General features: G+C 37.8%; 1 protein-coding gene across 1 annotated transcript in view; it reads right to left on the minus strand.

Moving 5' to 3' along the window:
- Window positions 1-23,221, minus strand: part of RABL3 (RAB, member of RAS oncogene family like 3) — a 46,841-nt gene continuing 23,620 nt past the window's right edge. Inside the window, exons 4-8 of the mRNA XM_004577868.3 lie at window positions 20,521-20,635; window positions 11,488-11,638; window positions 6,612-6,683; window positions 1,475-1,513; window positions 1-313 (exon numbers count right to left, since the gene is read on the minus strand). Of these exons, the coding sequence (XP_004577925.2) occupies window positions 248-313; window positions 1,475-1,513; window positions 6,612-6,683; window positions 11,488-11,638; window positions 20,521-20,635 (443 nt within the window). The 3' untranslated portion in view covers window positions 1-247. The remainder of the gene's footprint in view (window positions 314-1,474; window positions 1,514-6,611; window positions 6,684-11,487; window positions 11,639-20,520; window positions 20,636-23,221) is intronic.

The following is a 23,221-nucleotide window of genomic DNA, read 5'->3' on the forward strand; positions in this document are numbered from 1 at the left end:
TATTTCTACAAGGCTTTTACAGAATCTATAAACAGGGACAGAAAGGTGAGGAGCAGAGGGAGCCAGGGAAAAGTCCGCACCTCCCACGTTGTCACTTCTTTTCATTTTTCCATTAGAGGGTGAGGGCTGAAGGCTCGCACTTTAAGATGATTTGATTAAAAGGCTGTGATGTCAATAACTGACACAGCAAGAGGAAAGCTGTGAACACGGCCACTGCTTGCTCAGTCTTCCCCAGGATAAGTGTAATTCAGTAATAATGAAGGCTCCTCAACGTTCCTCCCCCACACCTTTTTCGATCAGGAAAGCCTGGAATCTGTAGGCATGAAAGATAATCATGTTAAATCTCAAGCTGGAAAAGTTCAAATACTGGTAGCCTTTTACATGTTTTTCTTTGTTTCTCCCTTTCTATATGTCAGCCTGTTGTTCCTTAAAAAAACAAGCTTTTACTCACACCACGCGAGGAATAAGTATAAAGAAATTCAGCCGACATGGAAAAAATCTGCCAAGCAAATGTGATTGTCATCTAATTACAAAAGGGGACCGGCATTTAGGTTGGTGGTTGGGACACTCACTTCTTGGGCTTGGCTCCTGGCTTTGGCTCTGCACTCCAGCTTTCCTACCAGTGCAGGTGCTGGGAGGCAGTGGTGGCCGCCACCCATGTGGTTCACCTGCACTGTGCTCCACCTCTGCTTCAGTCCCAGCTCAGCCCCAAACATTATGTGCATTTGTGGGAATGAACCAGTAGAGCAGAAGCTCTCTCTTTCTCCCTTCGCCTCTCAAGTAAGTTAAAAAAAAATTGGAAAGGATGAAGATGAATTTCATAATACTCAACATCTCAATTTGCATATGAATTATTCGATTTTTAAAAAGATTTAGTTATTTTTATTATAACGTCTGATATACAGAGAGGAGAGACAGAGAGGAAGATCTTCCGTCCATTGATTCACTCCCCAAGTGACCGCAAGGGCTGGTGCTGCACTGATCTGAAGCCAGGAACCAGGAACTTCTTCCGGGTCTCCCATATGGGGTGCAGGGTTCCAAGACTTTGGGACGTCCTCGACTGCTTTCCCAGGCCAGAGGCAGGGAGCTGGTTGGGAAGTGGGGCTGCAGGGATTAGAACCGGCGCCCATATGGGATCCCGGCGGGTTCAAGGTGAGAACTTTAGCCACTAGGCCATGCCGCCGGGCCAGAATTATTTGATTCTTGATAAACTCTGTATATATACTGTTGGAGTCCCAATTAAATTATTTTCCTTTGTCATTTCTTCATGTTACCTTATCTTTGAACGACTCTGTTTCAGGATCTTTATTTCCTTAGCACTTCTCCTTTCAGGTTTAACAGTACAGTGCAAAGTAACCTGCTTCTGCCTACAAAGAGTTTCCCTCAAATTTATGGAAACACTTCTGAAAATAAATTTGGAAATATTTTCCTCCAAATTTAAGACCCATTTTATTAAGAAAAGGTAGATACCAACCTGGTTACTGTCCCTTAGAAAGTATCTCTTCTCTATGACCTGTGAGAAACAAAGATTTTAAGGGCTTAGTACACGTGATTGAAATGGCCACTAACGAGGATAGAGAGAATGAGTGGACTACTCAACTCATGCGATGAAGAACACAGCTAGCTGAGAGAATTAATGTGAACTGCAGGACCCATTTATCATTCACACTTAAACACACTGTGGCCTCGGCTTCCTCTAGAGGCTATGCCTGTCTCAGCACTGCTTGATGATATAATGCCCTCCCTTGGCAGGGTGGGGGTGTTGCATTTGACCTTCCTGGGGTGGTGGGGCTGGCGGTTCACTTGAGGGGCCCCTCTTGGCAGGGTGGCCTCCCATTGCTCTAAGTGCAGGCATAGACGCTCTCCTTATGTGACTAACTCTTCTTCCTTGCCCTCTTTGTCCCACACCTCTGCCATGCTAGAGGAGTTGTGGTCCCTGAGATTGGAGGGGAGAGGAAGGGTTGGGCTGTAGTGCCACCTGTCCACCAGAGAAGTGTGACTAAAAACGAGAAAGAGAGAGAAGAGCATGGGGCTGGTTGGAGAGATAGAGTTCCCTGAACATTTAGTGTAGTGGGTTAAGATCTGGTGCTACTGACACCAGGGTTGCAGAGTATTTCCATAAAGATCTAGTTCATTACAAAAAAAAAATTAAGACTATATCAAAAAATAAGTGTGTGTGTGTGGGTGAGCATTGTGGCCTAGGGCTTCAAGCTGTAATTTAGGACTTTAGCACCCTCATAGGAGTGCCTGGTTTGAGTCCCCAGCTAATGTGATCTTCCCATGCAGCTTAATGCAAGTACCTCTTGGCGGCACTGATGGATGGCTCACATATTTGGGTTCTGCTCCCCAATGCCAGAGACTAGGATGAAGATCTTATCTACTGGGTTTGGGTGGACTTAGTCTTGGCTGTTGAGTACCTTTGGACAGTGAACCAGGGGACAGACAATCTCTCTTTCCACCTCCAAGTAACTCTGCTTTTTAAATAATAATTAAATATTATAAATAAACAAGCAAAGACAACTAAACAATGAGAGGATGACACAAGTTCCCAGGCAATTCCTAGAGTATGGCAGAAAGTCTGGCTTTGTAGGTTTTTGTAGCAGTCACCTTTAAAATGTACCAAACAGAATTCCCAGAAGATAAGTAAATACTTGGTTATTATAGTAGTTATTCCTTAAAGAGCAGTCTGTTCAATGTGGTAACCCACCAAGCCCAAATAGTAAAGAGTGAAAATTTGGTATACCCTCAAGTTAGACAAATGATATAACATCAAAAGCAGCCAATTAGCTTTCCTTTATGAACTTAATCTACATCCTTAAGTTTAGAATGATCTGTATTTTGGTTAGTAGGAGAAACAAGTTAGGGCCACAGATGTATCTGCATTTACCCATCGCTACCACTGAAAGCAGATCCTAATTTTCTAATGTACCATGTTTCAGAGTGGCATGCTTTCAAGTGGTCAGAAACACTCTAAAAAATAATGAGTTTTCCTCTAATATTTGTGAAACATCAATGATTGACAGGCAGTGTTTTTTCTTACCTATAGCTGTTCTGATAAGTAGTCAGATAAGGATACAGAATAGCTGGAGTTTAAAAATAAAACACTGAGTCTGGAATCAGGAAGCTTAGAATTCTTCTGAATGAGAGTAGAGTATATTCCTTCAGGCCTGGGCCAGCTCCCTCTCACTGGCCTGAGAACCAAATCATCCAGATTCCATCTCAGAGACTCTGACTGGGTTACTTTTAGCCACAAGAGACCCAGGACAAGGTTGTCTTTACTAGTCCCAGAATAGAAAACCAGTTCCCGATGAGGGCTTATTTTGAAACACTTGACTCCACAGGCAACAACAAAGCACTGATTCCCTTTCTTCTCTCCACAGCAGGATAGGAAAATCTAATCGTTTAAACTTTAAAAAAATATTTCCTTTTTTACAAAAATTATTTATTCACTTAAAAGGTAGAGTGACAGAGAAAGAGACGGACATAACCAGCATCTGCTGATTCATGGCCTAATTGGTTCTATTGGCTGGGATGGCCCAGGCTGAAGGTAGCAGATCCATCCTGGTTTTCCATTATGGTGGAAGGACTTCAAGTGCTTGGAACATTCTCTACCGCCTTCCTAGTGCATTATCAGGGAGCTGGATGGGAAGCAGAGCAGCCAGACTCAAACCAGTGCTCTGAAATGGGATACCAGTGTCACAGGTGAGGCCTTAACCTGCTGTGGCACAATGCTAACGCTCTCACCAAATCTTGCTTCCTTCTTTGAACTAACCAAACTACTCCTAGAACTGCTCTAAAATAGAGCTTCCTCACAAGTTGCACTGTGCTAGCTTAGAACCTACTGCTTCTCTCAGATATAACTTGCTGTTTTTTATTTACTTTGCAGCTAATACATGATGAAGAAATTTAAAGAATATACTGTGGGAGGGTGGGTATTGTGCAGTGGGTTCAGTTGCTAGTTGGAAAACCTGCATTTCATACTGAAATGCCTAGTATGGAGTCTCAGTTTCTGTTTTTGATTTAACTTCCTGCTAATGTGCCCTAGAAGCAGTAGACGACTGCTCAAGTACTTGAACGTCTAACACTAACACGAGAGATTTGGATGGAGTTTCTGGCTTCCGGGCTTTGGCTGTGTGCATTCCTGGCTATTGATGGCATTTGCCAAGTGAACCAGTAGATGGAAAATCTCTTTATCTCCCTCTCCTCCTTCTCTTTCTACTGTGCTTTCAAATATATCAATGAATCAAATCTTTAAACATATAAATACTATGGGGGGGAGAGGCCACTTTCCAAACCGAGCATAAGTTTTTCTTGTCTTGTTTTCAAAATACATTTTTACACTTTTAATGGACACATATATTGTACATATTGGAATATCACATGATTATTTCATATACTTAAACTGTGCAGTGTACCAGTCAGAGTAAAACTATCTTCTCATTTATTTCTTTATGGTAAAAGCATTCAAAATTTTTTCTTCCAGTTGTTGAAAAAATATTTTTGTCATCTATGAGTATAATAAGGTTACTGTGCAAAAGAACACTAGAATTTTTTTTCTCTTAAGTTGGCACATTATTCATCAACCTTTCTCTGTATCCTCCTCTTCCATGCCCCTTTCCTCCTTACTCTCTGGTAAATACCATTCTGCTCTCAGCTTCTATGGGATAAACTTTTTCAGATTCTACATACGAGTGGCATCATGTAGAATTTGTCTCTCTGGATCTGGATTTTTTTGCTTCACTTAAATAAAGACCTCTACTTCCATCCATGTTGTAACAAATGACAAGATTTCACCCTTTTTTATGGCTAAATGATATTCCGCTGTGGATAGATACCTGTGTTCTTTCTCTACTCATCAACTGATGGACATTTAGTCTGTTTGCATTTCTTTGCTATTATGAATAACATGGCAATAAATATGGGAGCACAGATGTCTCTTTGTCAGACTGATTTAATTTCTTCTGCATATATACTCAGTATACCCAGCAGCAGGATTATAAGATGACATGCACATTCCAGTTTTTACTTTTTGAGGAATCTGCATGTTGTTTTCCAGAAGGCTGTACTAATTCATACTCCTACCAACAGTGTGAAAAATATTCCCATTTTGGGCCTGGTGCAATGGCTCAATTAGCTAATCACCCATCCATCTGCCCCATGCTTAAGCTCTGGGATCCCATATAGGTACTTGTTCATGTTCTGGCTACTCCTCTTCCCATCCAGCTCCCTGCTTAAGGCCTGGGGAAGCAGCAGAGGATGGCCCAAGGCCTTTGAACCCTGTACCCATGTGGGAGACCCAGAAGAAGCTCCTGGCTCCAGGCTTCAGACTGCTTTAGCTCCAGCCATTGTGGCCATTTGGGGAGTAAACAGCAAATGGAAGCTCTTTCTCTCTGTATCTCCTTCTCTCTGAAAATCTGCATTTCCAATAAAAATAAATAAATCTTTTCTCCACACCTTCACTATAACTGCTTCTTAAATTTTAAGTTTGAAAAGAGAAATTCAGATTCCTTTCAGTGCTTCTGAATAGTTGTCGTTATAGTATATTTAGAAATTGCTGATATTTGCATAGCATATGGTTGCAAATGGAGAAGGTTATCATTTATTCAGCTTTTAGGACTAGGGGCTCTAAGAATTCAGTGAACCAATATCTGGGCATAGCCAAACCCTATTTGCCACATACCAGTTAGGATGTTTTGCAGTGAAGCCAAATTTGGTCTAATGGTGGTGTAATACCAACACAAAAGGGGAACAGAGCTTATTTTACACTGATACATTGAACATGAGGGCCAAATATCAAATTTAAACAGTTAATAGAAACATTACTCTCAAAAAAGCTTTGAGGAAGGAAATGGCTTTATCAGGAGATTGCACTTACTGTGACACATAAATTAATGTGTTCCAGTAATATATGATGAAACACAAATTAATGTGTTCCAGTAATATATGATGAAACACATTCCATTTTACTTTACTAAGCAATGTCAACATCGGGCCAACAACTTCAGACTTGGTTAATTCTTTGCACTTTGCAGCCCGTGGCCTTGTGGAAGAAAAGACAAGTAGTGCTCAAATTTACCAGTATGCTTAGTCATGACATTCTCATTCCAGTGCAGGACAATGCAGTGATGCCAGCAGAGTCAACAACGGAAAAGCAAAGGTTAGGACAGAGAAACAAGAATATGGCATAATCTTACCAAGAATCGCTAACATTTCCATGGAAAGGCTGAAAGAACTCAAGGCTACAGCAGAACCTCCCTGGCTTATTGCGTATTGTAAGGGGTGGACTGGGTACGTGAATGAGTACAAAAAAAGCTAGGATACGGGTAAGTATAAATTGCTTTAAGGATAGCTTTTTTTGAAGATTTATTTATTTTTATCGGAAAGGCAAAAACCTCATTTAAATCCAGGTTTTACTTAGAGAACACTGGTGAGGGAATACATACGTCAGCAGCCTTGAGTAATTACACCAACTGATAAGAGAGATCAAAACAACTATTATTCAGGAGGTGAAGTTTCAGACGTAGCAAAAAAGGGACATAGTATTTCACAAAGAATTTAAAGTCTGATAATATAGAAATTAAGTTTAAAAATAACTTAATTGAAGCCATTACCTTATCAAAAAATCTACTGAGCTTGACAGCGTTGGAAGAGCCTGCGGCTAAGTACCGTGGATTTGTGCAATCCTGGAAGATAAAACATTAAGATTCACAAGTTAGAGGAAAGAAACTCTTCATCATCGCTGCTTCCTGTTACACACTTCTAACAGCAAAATAGTAGACAAAATGCCTTCCTGAAATATTCAAATTATTTTAAAGTCATGCACAAACCAAAGAGGAAAAAGACAAAGGGAAGATAAAGCCTTTTACTCTGTCACTTAGGCAATTTTAAAGAATAACGTATCAATGCATTCAATATCAAATAATTCTTTCAGGAAGATTGGGCTGGTAGTAGTTTAATAATAGCAGAAGGTACTAATCCAGGTGATCTACCGGCATTTATCCTGAAAACCAGAAATAGAACCATTGAAAACAGTAACTACTCCATTTTTTTAGTACCAAACGTTCAAGTAATTAAGAACTATGCAATTCATATTAGTAGAAAACATGGAAAGATACACAGTTTTTGATAATAAACTATCATTTTTAAATGGAATTCCTTAAATTAGTAAAAATAAAGCCTGAACAGAAAAAACAATCTAGAACATGAAATTTTTATGGTAGCTTGCACAGATCTGGAGAGGCTTCTTATCGTCCTCCCAGGATTCCAGTGAAGCACTGTCGCTGCTACCCGACGGTGCTGAGTGCTCGCCACCTCCGGAGAGAGGACACTGTGTGTTTGTATATTAAGTACCACTGTGTACTTGCTACTTTCAGAGAGAGAGCTTACTTGGAGTCCACCTCCAAGTTACCTAAGATATGATTACTTTCTAATGAATTTAGCACTTTTCATCTATATCTGACATTTTAAGGCTCTGACTAGAGATTCTGACCAGAAACTGTAATACATTCTCCAAAATCACTAAAAAGAGACAGAAAATTCTTCAAAGACCACAGCGCACTAGAAAAATCAGCGATCTGTGACATGGGCAAGCTATGACTCCAACTATCTAGCTCAGGATTTCTACATTCTAACACGAGTTAGGTTACTACCCTTTTAAAGTTAGGACTACTTATTAGAGAGCTAGGGGTAATACTAGTTATCCATAGGGTTTCTGTGAAAATTAAATCAGATTTTATATGTTGGCACATAGCAAGTTCTGGAATATTCTTTTTTCTCATTTTTCTAACCAAATGTTATCAGACTGAATTTTCAGGCAAAAAGATAATTAAAAATAATTCATATATGGATTAAAAACACTGAAACATCATGGTGTATACTGTTGTATTGGAAATAATGTTTGAGTGCATTTCTAAAGCAATTCAGACACATAAAAAGCAAGATTTTTACCTGCATTAGATATGTTTTACAAAATGGATATTCATCAGAATATGAATGATTTCTGAGATGATATACATGGGGCTAAAAAGAAAAAACAAACAAAAGAAAACACAAAAACTAGAATAATAAATAAAGCTGCCCAGAATTTAATTTGAGGGGTCACCAGCTTTGGGAAACTGGTGATTTTAGAATGAAAAGTAGAGGGCCCGGCACAGTAGCCTAGCAGCTAAAGTCTTCAGGTTGCATGCACCAGGATCCAATATGGACACCGATTCTAAACTCGATGGGCCTGCTTCCCTCCTACTTGTGGCCTGGGAAAGCAGCCGAGGACAACCCAAAGCTTTGGGACCCTGTACCTGCATGGGAGACCTGGAAGAGGCTCCGGGCTCCTGGCTTTAGGTCAGCGCAGCTCCGGCTATTGTGGCCACTTGGGAGCAGTGAATTAGTGGATGGAAGATCTTCCTCTCTTTCTTCCTTCCTCTCTATATATTTGACTTTACAATAAAAATAAATGACTCTTTAAAAAAAAAGAATGAAAAGTTTATAGCCCACAGAACCATCTGTCACTAATCATAGTTCAGGGCAAAGAATGATAAATAATAGCTTGAAACAGCTTGTCTGAGGTTTAGAAAGGACTATTAACTAAGAGGATGCTTCAGTGTGAGCACAGAGTAAAAGACATAGCTGAGAAAGATTTATACTAAACACAGTAAGCCTAATAAAATTAAAAAAAATAAGTATTCGCCCATATATTTATAATTTACACATTTGCATGCATTCAGGCAGAGGGTAATTTCGATTTCTCCTTTGAGGGACGCACTGGTTATGTTCTTTATTTCCTATTGCTGTAAACAGACTCATATTGCAACTGATGATGCTAACACTAATACTGTTACATTAGTTTACAGTGTTTTTTTTTTGTTGTTTAATTGATTTGTTTGAAAGGCATGGAAGGAAAGAAAGACACAGACAGATGGATTTCCTCTCTCTACTGGCTTATTCTTCAGATGCCCACAGCAGGCAGGGGATGGGTTGGCCTGAATCCTGGAGCTCAGAACTCAATCCAGATCTCTCACGTGCGTGGCAGGTTCCCAAGCACTTGCGTCATCACCTGCCTCCCCCAGGGAAGCACATAACAGGAAACTGGAACCAGGAGCAGAGCCAGAACTTGAACCTGCAAACTCTAACACAGCATGTGGGCATTCCAAGCGAGTCTCAGCTCCTTTGCCAACACCAGTTTCCAGTTTCAGGCTTTACATTTACTTGCAGAATCTTTCAGACTACTATTTTGTTTTTAATTCTGTCATATCCAATTTTCCTCATTTTTTCTTTCCTGCATTCATATGACCCCCCCCCTTTTTGTTAACTATTGTGTATCCTGCATTCTTAATGCTGTACACTGATAAGGATTAAAGTCATCTTGTATAAGAACTCTGCAGAGATCCACATGCACTCAAGTTCCACTTCTTGTTTCCCTTTACATCTTGCTAACAATTAAAAGATGGCCAGGCCTTGGTAAAGTGGTTAACAACAACATATATCTAAGTGGTATTACAGAAACCCATAGATTCTAGAAACAGATATATTGAGATACATATGAAAAGCAATCACTGGAACAAATTAAGTGAATTCAATGGTAAATATCTCATTAGAAATGATGTTCAAAGAAGTCTCAACGTTTCTTTAATGAAGATACTTTGGTATGTCAGGAGTCCTCTGGAATATCATGGCCCATTGCTAATCATCTGGGTTATTTACATTGAATTTTCCATAGTGATGACTAAAAGAAATGAATAAATAAAGCACATTCCACTGCAAAGCAGAATGTGAAAAACAATGCAGGGATAAGCAGGAGCTGACTCAGCCATGGGGGTAGAGGTGGGATGGAGCCAAGCAGTTTTCACAAGTGTTGAGTCACAAAATAAAGGCATCAGAATCTGAGTTATTTGTGAAAGTTTTCAGTCCTGGTATCCTGCCAGACATTATGAATAAAAAGTCTCCAGGTATGGGGTAGTTATTCAAAAAAACTGTACAGTTATTTCTGATAATATAATTGTGCAGGTGGGATTGGTTTATTGTGGATCCAGAAAATTTCTCAGAGTTCTCGCCAATGTAAAACAGGCTTAATTACAAAGCATATGCTCTGGAGTTAGAATGCCTTACCCACCTGTGAAACCCTGCTCTGTTTTCCTCCCTGCTTTCTGTTTTCAACTTTAATATAGAGATAACTGTACCTATCTCAGAAGGTTGGTGTGCATGTGAAATAATTAAATTAGAAAAGCATTAGATTTTGTAAATAAACTAGAAAATTATAAAGGCATTAAATGTTGGCCATTAGTATTTAATAACCACCACCACTACCTGAAATGACAGCACAATGAATATATTCCAGAAATCATGCAATAACATAGTTATGACACAATAACATAGTCATGACAGGGGCTGCTGACCAATGCTTTTTCTTGGGAAGTGGAAGCCGGCTTATGCGTACTGTTTTTTAAATTTTAACTCAGGGCCTGGAGCTTTAGCACAGCGGTTAAAGTCCTGACCTTGAACGTGCCGGGATCCCATATGGGTGCTGGTTCCCATCCAGCTCCCTGCCTCTGGCCTGGAAATGCAGTTGAGGATGCCCCAAAGTCTTGGGACCCTGTATCCACGTGGGAGACCTGGAGGAAGCTTCTGGCTCCTGGCTTCAGACTGGCTCAGCTCCAGTCGTTGCGGCCACTTGGGGAGTGAACCATTGGATGGAAGATCTTCCTCTTTGTCTCTCCTTCTCTCTGTATATCCACCTTTCCCATAAAAATAAATAAATCTTTAAAAAAATTTTAATTCAGTTTTGCTTGTTTTTATTTTTTATTTGAAAGCAGGATTACAGAAAGGTGAGAGACAGAGAGAAATCTTCCATCTGCTTGTTCACTACCCAAATGGCTCCAACAGCTGGAGTGGGCTAATCTGAAGCTTCTTCTGGGTCTCCCATATGGGTGCAGGGGCTCAAGAACTTGAACCATTTGGCCATAGCTGGGAGCAGCACTGGAAGCAGAGCAGCTGGGACACAAGCAGGAGCCCATAGGAGATGCTGGCGCTATAGGCTTCGCCTACTCTGCCACGACACTGGCTCCTAAGTACTGTTCTTAGCCACTTCAGCATTCAGTCCAATCGAGTTAGCTATCTCAGGAAGTAATTTAATCTTTTATTTATGCATACACTTATATAAATGAGCCTTAAGAAGCACTTTTAGCTAACAGTTTGTAATTTTCTCATTTCAGTTTAGAAGCCACAAGGTAAATTTTGTAAAAGCTAAAAGGCTTCTTAAAAACAAGAATCTAGCGTCACCTTAATATAATTATTTTTGGTGAGAATTTTAAAAAGCCAATAACTACATTATTTATAAAATAAGGTTTGAACATGTCAAAAGATTACAGTCAAACTGTCTATCTGACAGTCTGGATAATTGATTGCAATTTTGACTAGAACCTAAATAACCTGAATAGGTCTTTGGTTTTGCAACACTTGATAATAATACAAACACACATTAGTTAAAATACACACCAAATTTATCTCTTCTGCATTGAAATCCTCAGCCAGGAAAGCAGTCCTAGTTAAAACTTCATGACGTTTAGTTTCATGAATCTGGTCCAGTTTAGTCCCTATCACCAGTAGTGGGATTTGGTTATCAGCAAACTGTTCCCGGTCGTAATCCCTGTGATGAATAAAACGAAGAAGAAAATAGTATTTATATTTCCAATACAGATATATAAAAGTTAAAAGCAACTAGCACGTTATTACATTGATAATCAACCGATTCCTACTCATTCATTTGCTACTCTATCCTCATCATTTGTCACTTTCCAACTATTTATCTCAATATTCCAAATTTGTTTCTTTGTGTCTCTTTAAAAAAAAGTTTAATTTAGTCTTATATATTTGAAAGAGACAGAGAGCTGCTGATTCACTCCACAAATACCAGAAATAGCTGATGCTAGACCGGGAAAGCATAGCCATCCACGTCTCCCATATGGGAAGCAGGGACCCAAATATTTGACTCATCGTCTGCTGTCTCCCAGAGCATACATTAGGAGAGGGCTGAATTGGGATTGGAGCAAGGACTTAAAACTAAACTCTCGTCCAGGTGTTCCAAGGTGTTTCAGCTGCTGTGTCACAAGCCTGCCCCACTCTGTTATTGTCTTTATAACAGACTACTGTAACAACTGAGTATCCACCAAGTGTATGGTAGCTGGCTTCCCTCAAAGGCATGAAAACCAATCAGAACAGCTCAGGAAATTTTCAGTGTAAAGACTGAGAACAGATTTAACCCATACAGAGAAAATTCCAGGAGCTTAGAAAATATTCAAACCTTTGCCAGAGGGGAAAAGCGTGAGCTTCTGGGTACCTTTTGGGGGCATACATAAGCTCTATATATCTCCCATACACATTGGTGTCTATGAATAATAAAGAGAAACACATTATTTCAGGAAAACAAGAAACAGGGAAGCTGAAAGCTAGAATAAATTAAATATAGATATTACATTCTGGGGACAGATGGATTAAACAAATGGAGATTGAAAGAAAGTGCTGAAATGCAAAAGGAAGAGTAAAAGAAAATAATTTAGTGGAGACAAGTACTTGCAGTGACACGAGAGCCATGGAAGACAAAGACCAGGCAATAAGGATTACTTGGGGTTAGTGGCCTTGGATCACTGCCTACTATAATCCTCTTACACCCAAAGGATACACTGGCAATATAAATAATAGTTTCATTACTGCAAGGAACATGAGGCCCATTGTTGTTAAATTAATTTAAATTCTCTTCATTTTTAGAAGTAGAACACATTTGAATTTCTGACATGTTATAAGTTGATTTTATAACACCTAGCAAAAGATGATTTTGCACCATTCATGACAGTCAAATAATATTGCATAATCCAAGTCAATACAACCTAGAAAGGGCACAGCTATTTTTCTTCCGTTGATACTACTTTTCCTTCATTTTGAGTAACCTGAATTGAGTTTGTGGGGGCAAAGTTACTAAATCTTTATATTTTTCACTACAATTTTTATGCCCAACAGAGCCATAGCTACTGTTAGGCCTTGGAATACAATTATTTTAAACTATGTAAATCTCATAGAAATATTAATATGTTATTTATCCCATCAAAGCCAGTAATAGCTGGAGTTTAAGGCCTTTGATTTTTCTTACCAACATCAACCCTGATTTAGGAGACATAGTCCAAAACTGAAATTTGATTGACTAGAGAATAAGGTTTTAAGAATATCTTCATTCAGGACCATTGCTTTTTTCTGCACTCACTAATTTTGTCTCACATGAAAAATATTGCATATATTCAAAATATCACCTTTGGCACACAAATATCTCTGCCACATAGGGCTTGCATAATCTATTACACATTAATATACAAAATACATACATTTCTTTAGCTTTCATAAAATTTCACATCCAATTTAAAATCTGATCTTGAAATCCTTTTGTTTTAACCATTCAGTGAAAAGTTGGTGGGAGAATTTCATTATGGATGGATAAGGTTGATAAGTCTAACATCACAAAGACAGCGCTATTTTAAAAACCTTTGCATCTCTCAGACCCATTATATTTAACTACCACTTTAGAGCAGATGGAGGATTCAGGAAACAGGTTTAAGAGGCACTATAGAGATACAGTAACTCCAGTGGATCTGGTGATCTTTCTACTTTTTACAAGTTGGATGTTGTGATTAGTAGTGAATTCAGCCTGTAAACATAAGGTGGACTAAAACTGTCTTTTTAAGAACTGATAAAGAAAGGGCCAAAGGGAGGAGTGCTGAGGGGACCAGGTGAATGAGGGAAGTGCGCTGTCTTGTTGGAACTGTACCTAAGGAATGTACAAAATCTGTTCTCTTTACATCAGTAAAAAAGAGACATTACAGAGATAGAAAAAGCAAGAGCTAGAATACAAGAAACTACACAAGCAAGTCATCTTTTCCCACAAAGACATAATGAGTTAAAATAAAAAAGGAAGGGGAATGTTCTTTTATTTAGATACTATTGTCTGAAAAAATATGAATCAGTTGAATAAATTAAAATAATATTTACTAACTAAAGAATTATTGTGAATTTTTAGGTATGATAATTGTATGTTGGATAGGTTCTAAAAATTCTTACCCTTTAATTAAGGTTACATAGAACAAGTATAACACATGAAGCATGAAAGATAATAATCCAATTCAGGTCAAGGAAGATGGAGAGTGGCATGGGTATGGAAGAAGTAAGACAGGTCATATATTCATAATTGTTGAAACTGAGTGACGGGTATATGTGGGTTCCTTTTCAATTCCTTATATATTTGTTTTTTGAAATTCTTTACAATAAACATTAGGTGATCGTATTAGATGAAAAACACATAAAACTTCCCTAGATTTTTTGTATATGGTTCATACTTTAGGCTGATAGGAGCCTTGTTCCTACCCTGTCCTCATAGCCCACTTCCTTTGGTCTCCTATAGATGGTTTTTATTAGTTCCTGTTTCTCCTTTCACTAATCTTTATATAAGTACAAACTTTTTATACAATATGAGGTATATGATATATAATCACTGCATCTTGATTTTTAAAACCTATTAATGGAGATCTTTTTGATTTTTTAAATGTTGAATAGAACTCTGGTATGTGGATATATCATTATTTATTTAATGAATATTCTGATGGACATTAGAACTACATACAAATCTTTAGCTTTTTCAAACAATGCATCAATGAAGCAGTGATTCATTAATTTGCTTAATACATCTATAGGTTCATCTCTAAGTCAAAATGAAGCTATTGGGTCAAAACACAGTTGTACCTCTTCTTTTTTCTTTTTTTTGGCAATAATAACATTTTATTTTTTTAATACATATTTATTAAAAATTCAAATACAGAAATAAAAACACAATATCCCACCCAATATACAGACATCCACATAAATCCCCTTCCCTCTAATCCCATTCCCCAGAGGTTATCACTGTGAACAAGTTAAAGTATATCCTTTGAAACATTTTCCTTTGTATATACAAGTATATATAAACACACATAAATGCACTTTCACCTTTTACAAAAACGAAATCATGTAAATGTACATATTAATTTTCAATTTCTATCTTCATTCATTCAATATACAGAAAATTCACAACAAATCTGATTATCAGTCCTCTTGGGTTCGTTATTCCATTATATAAAATTCATATTCAAGCATCAATTACAAAACTCTTGATAATATACTTAGTGCCATCTTCGAGTCTCATCTCTAACCACTCCAGTATGAAAAGACTGGAACATAAATTACCTTAAATTCTTCCTGAAACAAAGGCAGTACAATCAAACAAACAAACTAGGAACACACTCTGTCATTCCTAGATTTTGGCCTTTTCACTTTGTGTTACATTTTGCCTGGACTTTTCCATCTGGCAAGTCCCTAATTCTTCCAACAATCAATTGTATCTTGTATTGGTATGGTCACCTTAAATCCCTTGATAACAACACATATTTGTTTCTGAATGAATAATATATTATTTATCATTAATCATAAATATATGAATAAATTTATTGAGCACAATAATTTTAACAGCAAACAATTATGTAAAATCTAGGTGGATAAAGTATCAATGATGAAAAGAACTGAGACAGGAAACAGGAAATATCCATCTGGCTTTGACATAAGGCTTTTAAATTAGTTATGTTTCTCCCCCAGGAAGTCATCTAGGAATCCAGATGTATGCAGTCAAACATGTATTACATTTAGGTTTTATATAACAATCAGACCTCCATATAGCAAAGCCTTTCTTTGGCTGAAAAAACAGAAGTTGGAGTTCTGTACTCACCGGGTTGGAAGTAAACTCATTCCTCTCTTTCCAGTGAATGCAACTATCAAATCTGGACAGAATGCATGAACCATATATTTTGGAAGTGAACACATTAAGGAAGAAGACCAGATTTTAAAGTGTCACTGAACCAGCAGTGAATTTATGGTTTTGTTTTCCTTCTATATAGCCTTTCAGGATGTAACGTAGCTTAAGATCCCAAAGCGGTCACTGTGTGCAGGGAACTCCAGAAGTCTGACACTTCTGGCTTAAGGAACAAAAAAGGAGATTCCTAATGTTTGGCTATCATATGAAAATTTAGTATTGTAATCCTTCCTTCAAAAGTCAACTTTTGGGCAATTTCATGATGATTGCGGCATAGCCACAAAAGGAATGCCGAGGAACACAGAGTAAAGTGAATCTCTTTTTTTGATTGGTGGAGCTGTAATCCCAAGACGGTGGGGCAAAGTCTAAGTGCTTTTATGACTATTTTGTTTGTTGTCCTGCTATTTCATCCTGGACACAAGTATGGTTGCAACCATGCATGAAGCAGTAGATAAAGCTCTAGTTTTTTTGACGAGGGGACCAACAAAGAAGGCTCAGCAAACTGCAAAGTTCTGGGAGAGATTTTAGAGTGTGGAGTTCGAGAAAGCTTCTCCATAAAGCAGTTCATGAAACCTTGGGCTCATCCTCAAGGTGGTATATGAATAGATGTGATCCTCATTAGTATATGAAAATATTGAGAACGGAGCCAACAGAGACCAGCACTCCAGTTCCATACTGATCATTTGGTAGCATACAAATATAAAATAACTGAAATCACACAAAGAAGGGTCCTTAGCCCATAACAACAACAAGTTAGAATGCAACAAAAGATAAAAAGAACATCTATGAACACTTGGAAACTGAAAACATACATTTCTAAATAACCCATGAGGAAATATCAAGTAATATTACTAGGTATTTTGAGCTAAATGGATGTCAAGATAAGACATAAAAACTTGTAGGATGCAGCTAAAGCAGTCTTAAAGGAACATTTATAAAATTAACTGTTTATATTAGCAAGAAGGAAAGGTTTCCAGGTATTGATCTAAGGTTTTACCTTAAGAAACAGAACTAAAAGAGAGCAAAATAAACACACAGTAAGAAGAAATGAAACAAGAACAGAAACAATTAAACTGCATACAGAAAACAACAGAGAAAAATTAAGGAAATGAAAACATTTTTGGGGAAAGACCCATAAAAATGATAAATCTCTAGTAAGTCTGAAGAAAGTCAGAGAGAAGACACACATTACAAAAATTTGGAACAAAAAATGGTATATCACTGCAGATACAAAAAAGGTTTATACACAAATGATATAAGCAACTCTATTCACAAAAATGCAAAAACTTAAATGAAATTGATAAATTCCTCAAAAATCATAAACTCCCAAAAACTCTCAAGATTGAAACAGAAAACTTGAATACTTCCATAGCCACTATGAAATTAAATTTGTAATGCAACACCTTTGAAATAGGTAATCTTCAGTCCCCAAAGGCCTCACCATTTAAGCTACACCAAAATACAACCTTGTCAAGAAAACAGAAGAGAAAGGAATACTTCTACTGTATTCTATGAAGCCAATGTTATCCTCATACCAAGACCAATCATGACATTAAATGGAAAAATTTGCACACAAATTGTAAAATTCAGTAACAAAATGGAGCCACTTTGGTTTAGGCCAGCATGTTTGCTAACCTGTTCTTCATGCTTCTGTACAAAATGCTTTGTCAGTTTCCTGCTTCTTGGTCCAGATCACGAGGCTAACATGGCCTGCCAGCAACCCTCAGTTCCAGGAATCAGTATTGTAGGATTTATTTACCCATTGCTCCCATAGCAGCCTCCTGTGACAGTCCAACTCACCTGGTTCCCATGGCTGTATAAAAACTCATCTCACTTACACCTCGGGATCACTCTCTGAATGCAAGGAGAGCTGACCCCAACCATTTGGTTTATCTGCCTCCTCAATAAACTTTGCTGCTTAGCAGAGTTGTGTGGGCTGCACTTCTTGGGGAAAGGCTCGCATTGGATGCAACAGCAATTCCCTCATAAACATGGACAAAAGCCCTCAACAAATTATTAACAAATCAAAGCCAGCTATAAGTAAATGAATATAATACTACATGACCAAGAAATAGAAGGCTGGTTTCATATTTGAAAATCAATCAATTTAATCCATCACACCACTGGTCTAAAAAAATCCATGTGTCCTTACCAACTGATACAAAGAAAGTTTTTGACAAAGCATAAGTTAACGACAAACCTAGCAGCAACTTAGGAATATAAAGAACATTTCTTGAACTGATAAATGATATCAACAGAAACCTACATCATGCACTATAAAAAAGACTGGTCACTTTTTATGATCAGGAACAAGATAAAAATGTTCAATTCCATCACTTCTATTTAGTACCACACTAGAAGTTATAGTGCCATAAGTCAAGAAATAAACACTACAGGAACAGGTTGAAAAAGAGGAAATAAACCTGTCTTTGTGGAACATCTTAAGGATTCCAGTAACAACTCTGGTCAAAGGATACAAGGCCAGTACTAATTTTTTTTTACTTTATAGTACCAGCAACATACAATTTTAAGCTGATATTTAAAAACTTATGTTATTTATAATATCTTTAAAATATGTACTTTGATATAAAATTTAGTAAAATATGTATAGGATTTGTGTGCCCAAAACTATAAAGTGCTGACACTTGTAAAAGAAATCAAAATGAACTAAATGAATGGAGAGACATAATGTATTTGTGAATTAGAAGATGCCACAGAATAAGAATGTTTTCTCTGATTTGATCTATGGATTTGATGCAATTTCAATGAAAATCCAAGTAGAATTTTTGCTGATACACACAAGTTGACTCTCAAATTTTTCGTGGGCCTAGCATGATGGCTTAATGGCTAAATCCTTTTCTTGCATCTACTGGGATCCCATATGGGCACCGGTTTGTGTCCTGGCTGGTCCACTTTCCATCCAGCTCCCTGCTTGTGGCCTGGGAGGGCAATGGAGAATGGCCCAAGGCCTTGGGACATGCACCCAGGTGGGAGACCTGGAAGATGTTCATTGCTCCTGGCTTCTGATCCTCAGCTCTGGCCACTGTAGCCACTTGGGGAGTGAACCAGCGGATGGATGATCTTTCTCTCTGTATCTTCATGTTGCTGTATATCTGCCTTTCCAATGAAAAAATAAATCCTTAAATAAAGTTTTTTTGGTGTGTGTGTGAAAAGATTAAACCATTTTGTAGAACAAAGTGAAAAGAACCATACTACATAATTTTAAAATGCACTCTCATGCAACAATGACAGTATAGTACTAGTGAAATAATGGACACATAGATCAATGGAACAGAATTAGAATTGAGAAACAGATCCTTACAAATATATTCAATTTGTTTTTGGCAAAGAAGATAAAGTAATTCAGCTGAGAAATGATAAACTTTTCAACACTGTAGGAACAATTGGACATTCACAGGCAAATGTTCATGTGAGCCAAAATCTCACATCTTATTAAAAACTAACTTTAGTTCAAATACCTAATTGTAAGCCTAAAACTATAAAATTTGTAGGAGACAAAAATCTGTATGGATCTTGGATTAGGCAAGGAGTTCTTAGAAAAGGTAATAAATCAGAATCCATATGAGAAAAATTGAGAAGTTAGATATCATTAAAATGAAAACTACTGCCGTGTTAAAGCAATTTTTAAGTGAATAAAAAGAGGAGTTTGCGTTGTGGTGCAAAACCTTAAGCAGCTGCCTGCAATATCTGCATCCCATAGGGATGCTGGGACAAGTCCTGCCATTCCCAATCTGATCCATTCAGATCCTTGCAAATGCACATGGGAAAGCAGTGGAAAACGGCCCAAGTCCTTGAGTTGCTACAACCATGTGGGAGACCCAGGTGAAGTTTCTGGCTCCTGCCTTGCCTGATCTGGCCCAGCCATGCAGCTGTTTAGAAGAGTGAACCAGCAGATGGAAGATCTCTCTCTGTTTCTCCTATGCTCTCACTAACTCTGACTTTCAAATAAATAAGTCTTCAAAAAAAATAATGAATGAAATGCTTTTTTTTTTACAACAAAATGGAAAGTATTAGCTCAGTGAGATAAGCCAGTCTCCACAAAAAGATAAATACTGTAGATTTTATCTGATTTGTGGTAATACACAGAGTATAAAAAAATGTCATCTATATGAGTGAGGTTGCCATACTGATATGATTTCTGTTTGTAGCCTTTGTCTGTACTCTTGAGGAATAGTTTTTTTTTCCTACTAGCTATTTGCTGAATTCTTTACTTAAAGGAGTGTTAAGCTTGTGACTATGAAGTGACCTGAAAGTATGTCATTGTAACAACTAAAAAAAACCCAAAACAAAACAGAACTAAACAAGAAGAAGGTTAGGAGGAGAATCTGGAGAGGAGGGAGGGTAGAGTAGGAATTATCACTATGCTCCTATATCTTTATTGTGAAATACATGAAATGTGTTTACTTTATATATATATATATATATACACATATATATATATAGATGCGCTATAAAAAGAAAGAATAAGAAGATATTTGCCTATTAAAAGACAAAGTATTATTTTGGAGAATATATTCTACAATTATGTAGGGTATAGGGATCCCCCTGCAAAATTCCCTCCACCAACTGATTTTCCCCATATTGTGTCATAACATTTCAAACCAACTATGAAGTAATTCTGGTCTTACCCATTTGTCACTAAGACTCCAGTTGGCACCAAATCCCTGTTTAGAGCTTCCAGTGACCAACGATACAAGTTTTGGGATGACTTCTTATTTGTTAAGTCATGTACTAAAATAATCCCTAAAAGAATCAGAGAAAATATCAGTGCTTTTTCATTTAATATTTGGTAAAGTAAAGTTAGTAAGTGCAACCATTAGGTTGCTTAATGAATCTGGCATTCTGATGTCCATAACAAAACCAAGAACAGTTATTTAAAGATGGCCTTTACAAACACTTACATATAGTTAACTTCAAAGTTTTTTGTCAGTTATATAACTTATTTTCTACAAAAGTTAACATACTTCTTAACTTTTAGAATGTCTTCTCTTATTCTTTTTTTAAAAATATTTATTTATTTTTATTGCAAAGTCAGATATACAGAGAGGAGTAGAGACAGAGGGGAAGATCTTCCGTCCATGACTGCAAAGGCTGGAGCTGAGCCTATCCGGAGCCAGGAGCCAGGAACTTTCTCTAGGTCTCCCACGCGGGTGCAGGGTCCCAAGGCTTTGGGCTGTCCTGGACTGCATTCCCAGGCCACAAGCAGGGAGCTGGATGGGAAGTGGAGTAGCCAGGATTAGAACCGGTGCCCATATGGGATCCTGGCAAGTTCAAGGTCAGGACTTTAGTTGCTAGGTCACCATGCTGGGCCCTCTACTCATTCAACACTTCCTGAATGCTTGCTTCATTGCTGATCCCAACAGCAGAATCATCTCATTAATCAAGAGTGCCAAAGTGACTTCAGGTGCCTAAGAAATCATATTCATTCAAAAAGGTACATTGCTTTTACATTTGCACAGTACTGCCATTGATATTACCTCTACTTACCACAAACACTATGTCACACAAATTTATAAAATGGTATGAATTTACTTTGTCACAAATGTTATTTATTAGCTGATAAAACACTGTCCCATAGATCATCTGGGTCTAATCAAAAGCTTAATTGTCTAGTTTTTTTAAATTAATGGTTAGTTTTGTAAGTTTGCTTCCTATAATAGGTTTAGTTAATAATGTAAAAGAAATATGCTACTAGAAGAGAACATGAAAACATTTAAGGAGTGTGAATAGCAGAAAATACATGAGGCCTAGCTGGCCTTGTGGCACAGTGCGCTAAGCTTTTGATTGAGATGCCAGCATCCCAGTTCAAGTTCCAGATACTGCATATTGATCCAAGGTCCTGCTAATGAACCTGGGAAGTAATGTAAGATGGCTCAAGTAGCTGGTACCCTGTAACACATGTGGGAGACCCAGATGGAGGTTGGGGCTCCTGGCTGCAGCCTGGCCCACACTGGCTGTTATTGCGATTCGGGGAATGAATCCAGAGACAGAAGATACATTCTCTCTCTCTCCTTTCCTCTCTAGATTCTGCCTTTCAAAGAAATAAAATATTTAAAAATAATAAAAATACATATATTTTTTGAGAGACTAAGAAAAAGTAACGAAATTCAATGAAACTAAAAATTCAATTAAATAGAATCAATTAAGGTGCTCGATAGAAAGGCTGGGTAGGCAATTACATTAACATACAAAAGAGAAAACCCTTATGCATTTCAGAATTTATAATATCACTGGTCAAAGGACTGGGCTTTGAAACTTGCAACTCTTTCCTATATTACAAAGACTCTTCTGTGAAAAGATAACATGAAACTGGTAGTTCTTCCATCTTCAAGATGTGGTATATGTGAATTTGAAAAAGAAGGGCAGAAAAGGTAGGGTTAACTGGCTTCTGGGTTTTTTACAGCTATCTGTGTAACTAAGGTGTTTGTGCAACTTACAGTTGATTCACTCCAAAAAAGCTGAGACAAATCTTTATCTCTTGCAGTGTCTGGAAGAAGTAGAGATTTAACTCTTGCTTCAGTATCCAAACTGCGTTCACTCTACTTTCTATAATGAAGAATTCCAATAAACATCAAAGGCAGATTTTAAAAAAAGAATAAAGGGCTCCCATTAAGGAATGCAGCTAATGTATATTCAATACAGACATGCCAGCTCCTCTGTTTTACATGCAATCCAATTTAATTTTCAGAATGGTTTAATGCAGTAAGAATTATTATACATAAGAGTAAAGCTGAGTAACTTTCCTTCAGTATACATGGCAGGTGGGGTAGTCAGAAATTACAATTAGGGGCCCAGAGCAGTGGCCCTAGCAGCTAAAGTCCTCGCCTTGAACGTGCCGGGATTCCATATGGGCGCTGGTTCTAACCCCGGCAACCCTGCATCCCACTCAGCTCCCTGTTTGTGGCCTGGGAGGGCAGTTGAGGCTAACCCAAAGCCTTGGGACCCTGCACACACGTGGGAGACCTGGAGGAAGTTCTTTGCTCCGGATTGGTGCTGCTCCAGCCATTGTGGTCACTTGGGGGGTGAATCATCGAATGGAAGATCTTCCGTCTGTCTCTCCTCCTCTCTGTATATTTGACTTTGCAATAAAAATAAATCTTCATAAAAAAACAAATTAGAATCAGGTAATCTGAGAGTAGTAAAAGATTGGGAGAAAACAGAATAAAATCTCATTTTAGGGTAAAGAAGTGGCACATATTTTTTTCCTTTTCTATTTTTTCTGACATAAATATTACAAAATGATGACTTGGATTTTTGGAACGTGAAAGTGAAAGGATTACCACAGAGTAGGCTAGCTATCAGATGAACAGGAAACAGTTTATTTGTGCA

This window comes from Ochotona princeps, chromosome 3 (genome assembly GCF_030435755.1).
Source record: "Ochotona princeps isolate mOchPri1 chromosome 3, mOchPri1.hap1, whole genome shotgun sequence".
NCBI lineage: Eukaryota > Metazoa > Chordata > Mammalia > Lagomorpha > Ochotonidae > Ochotona > Ochotona princeps.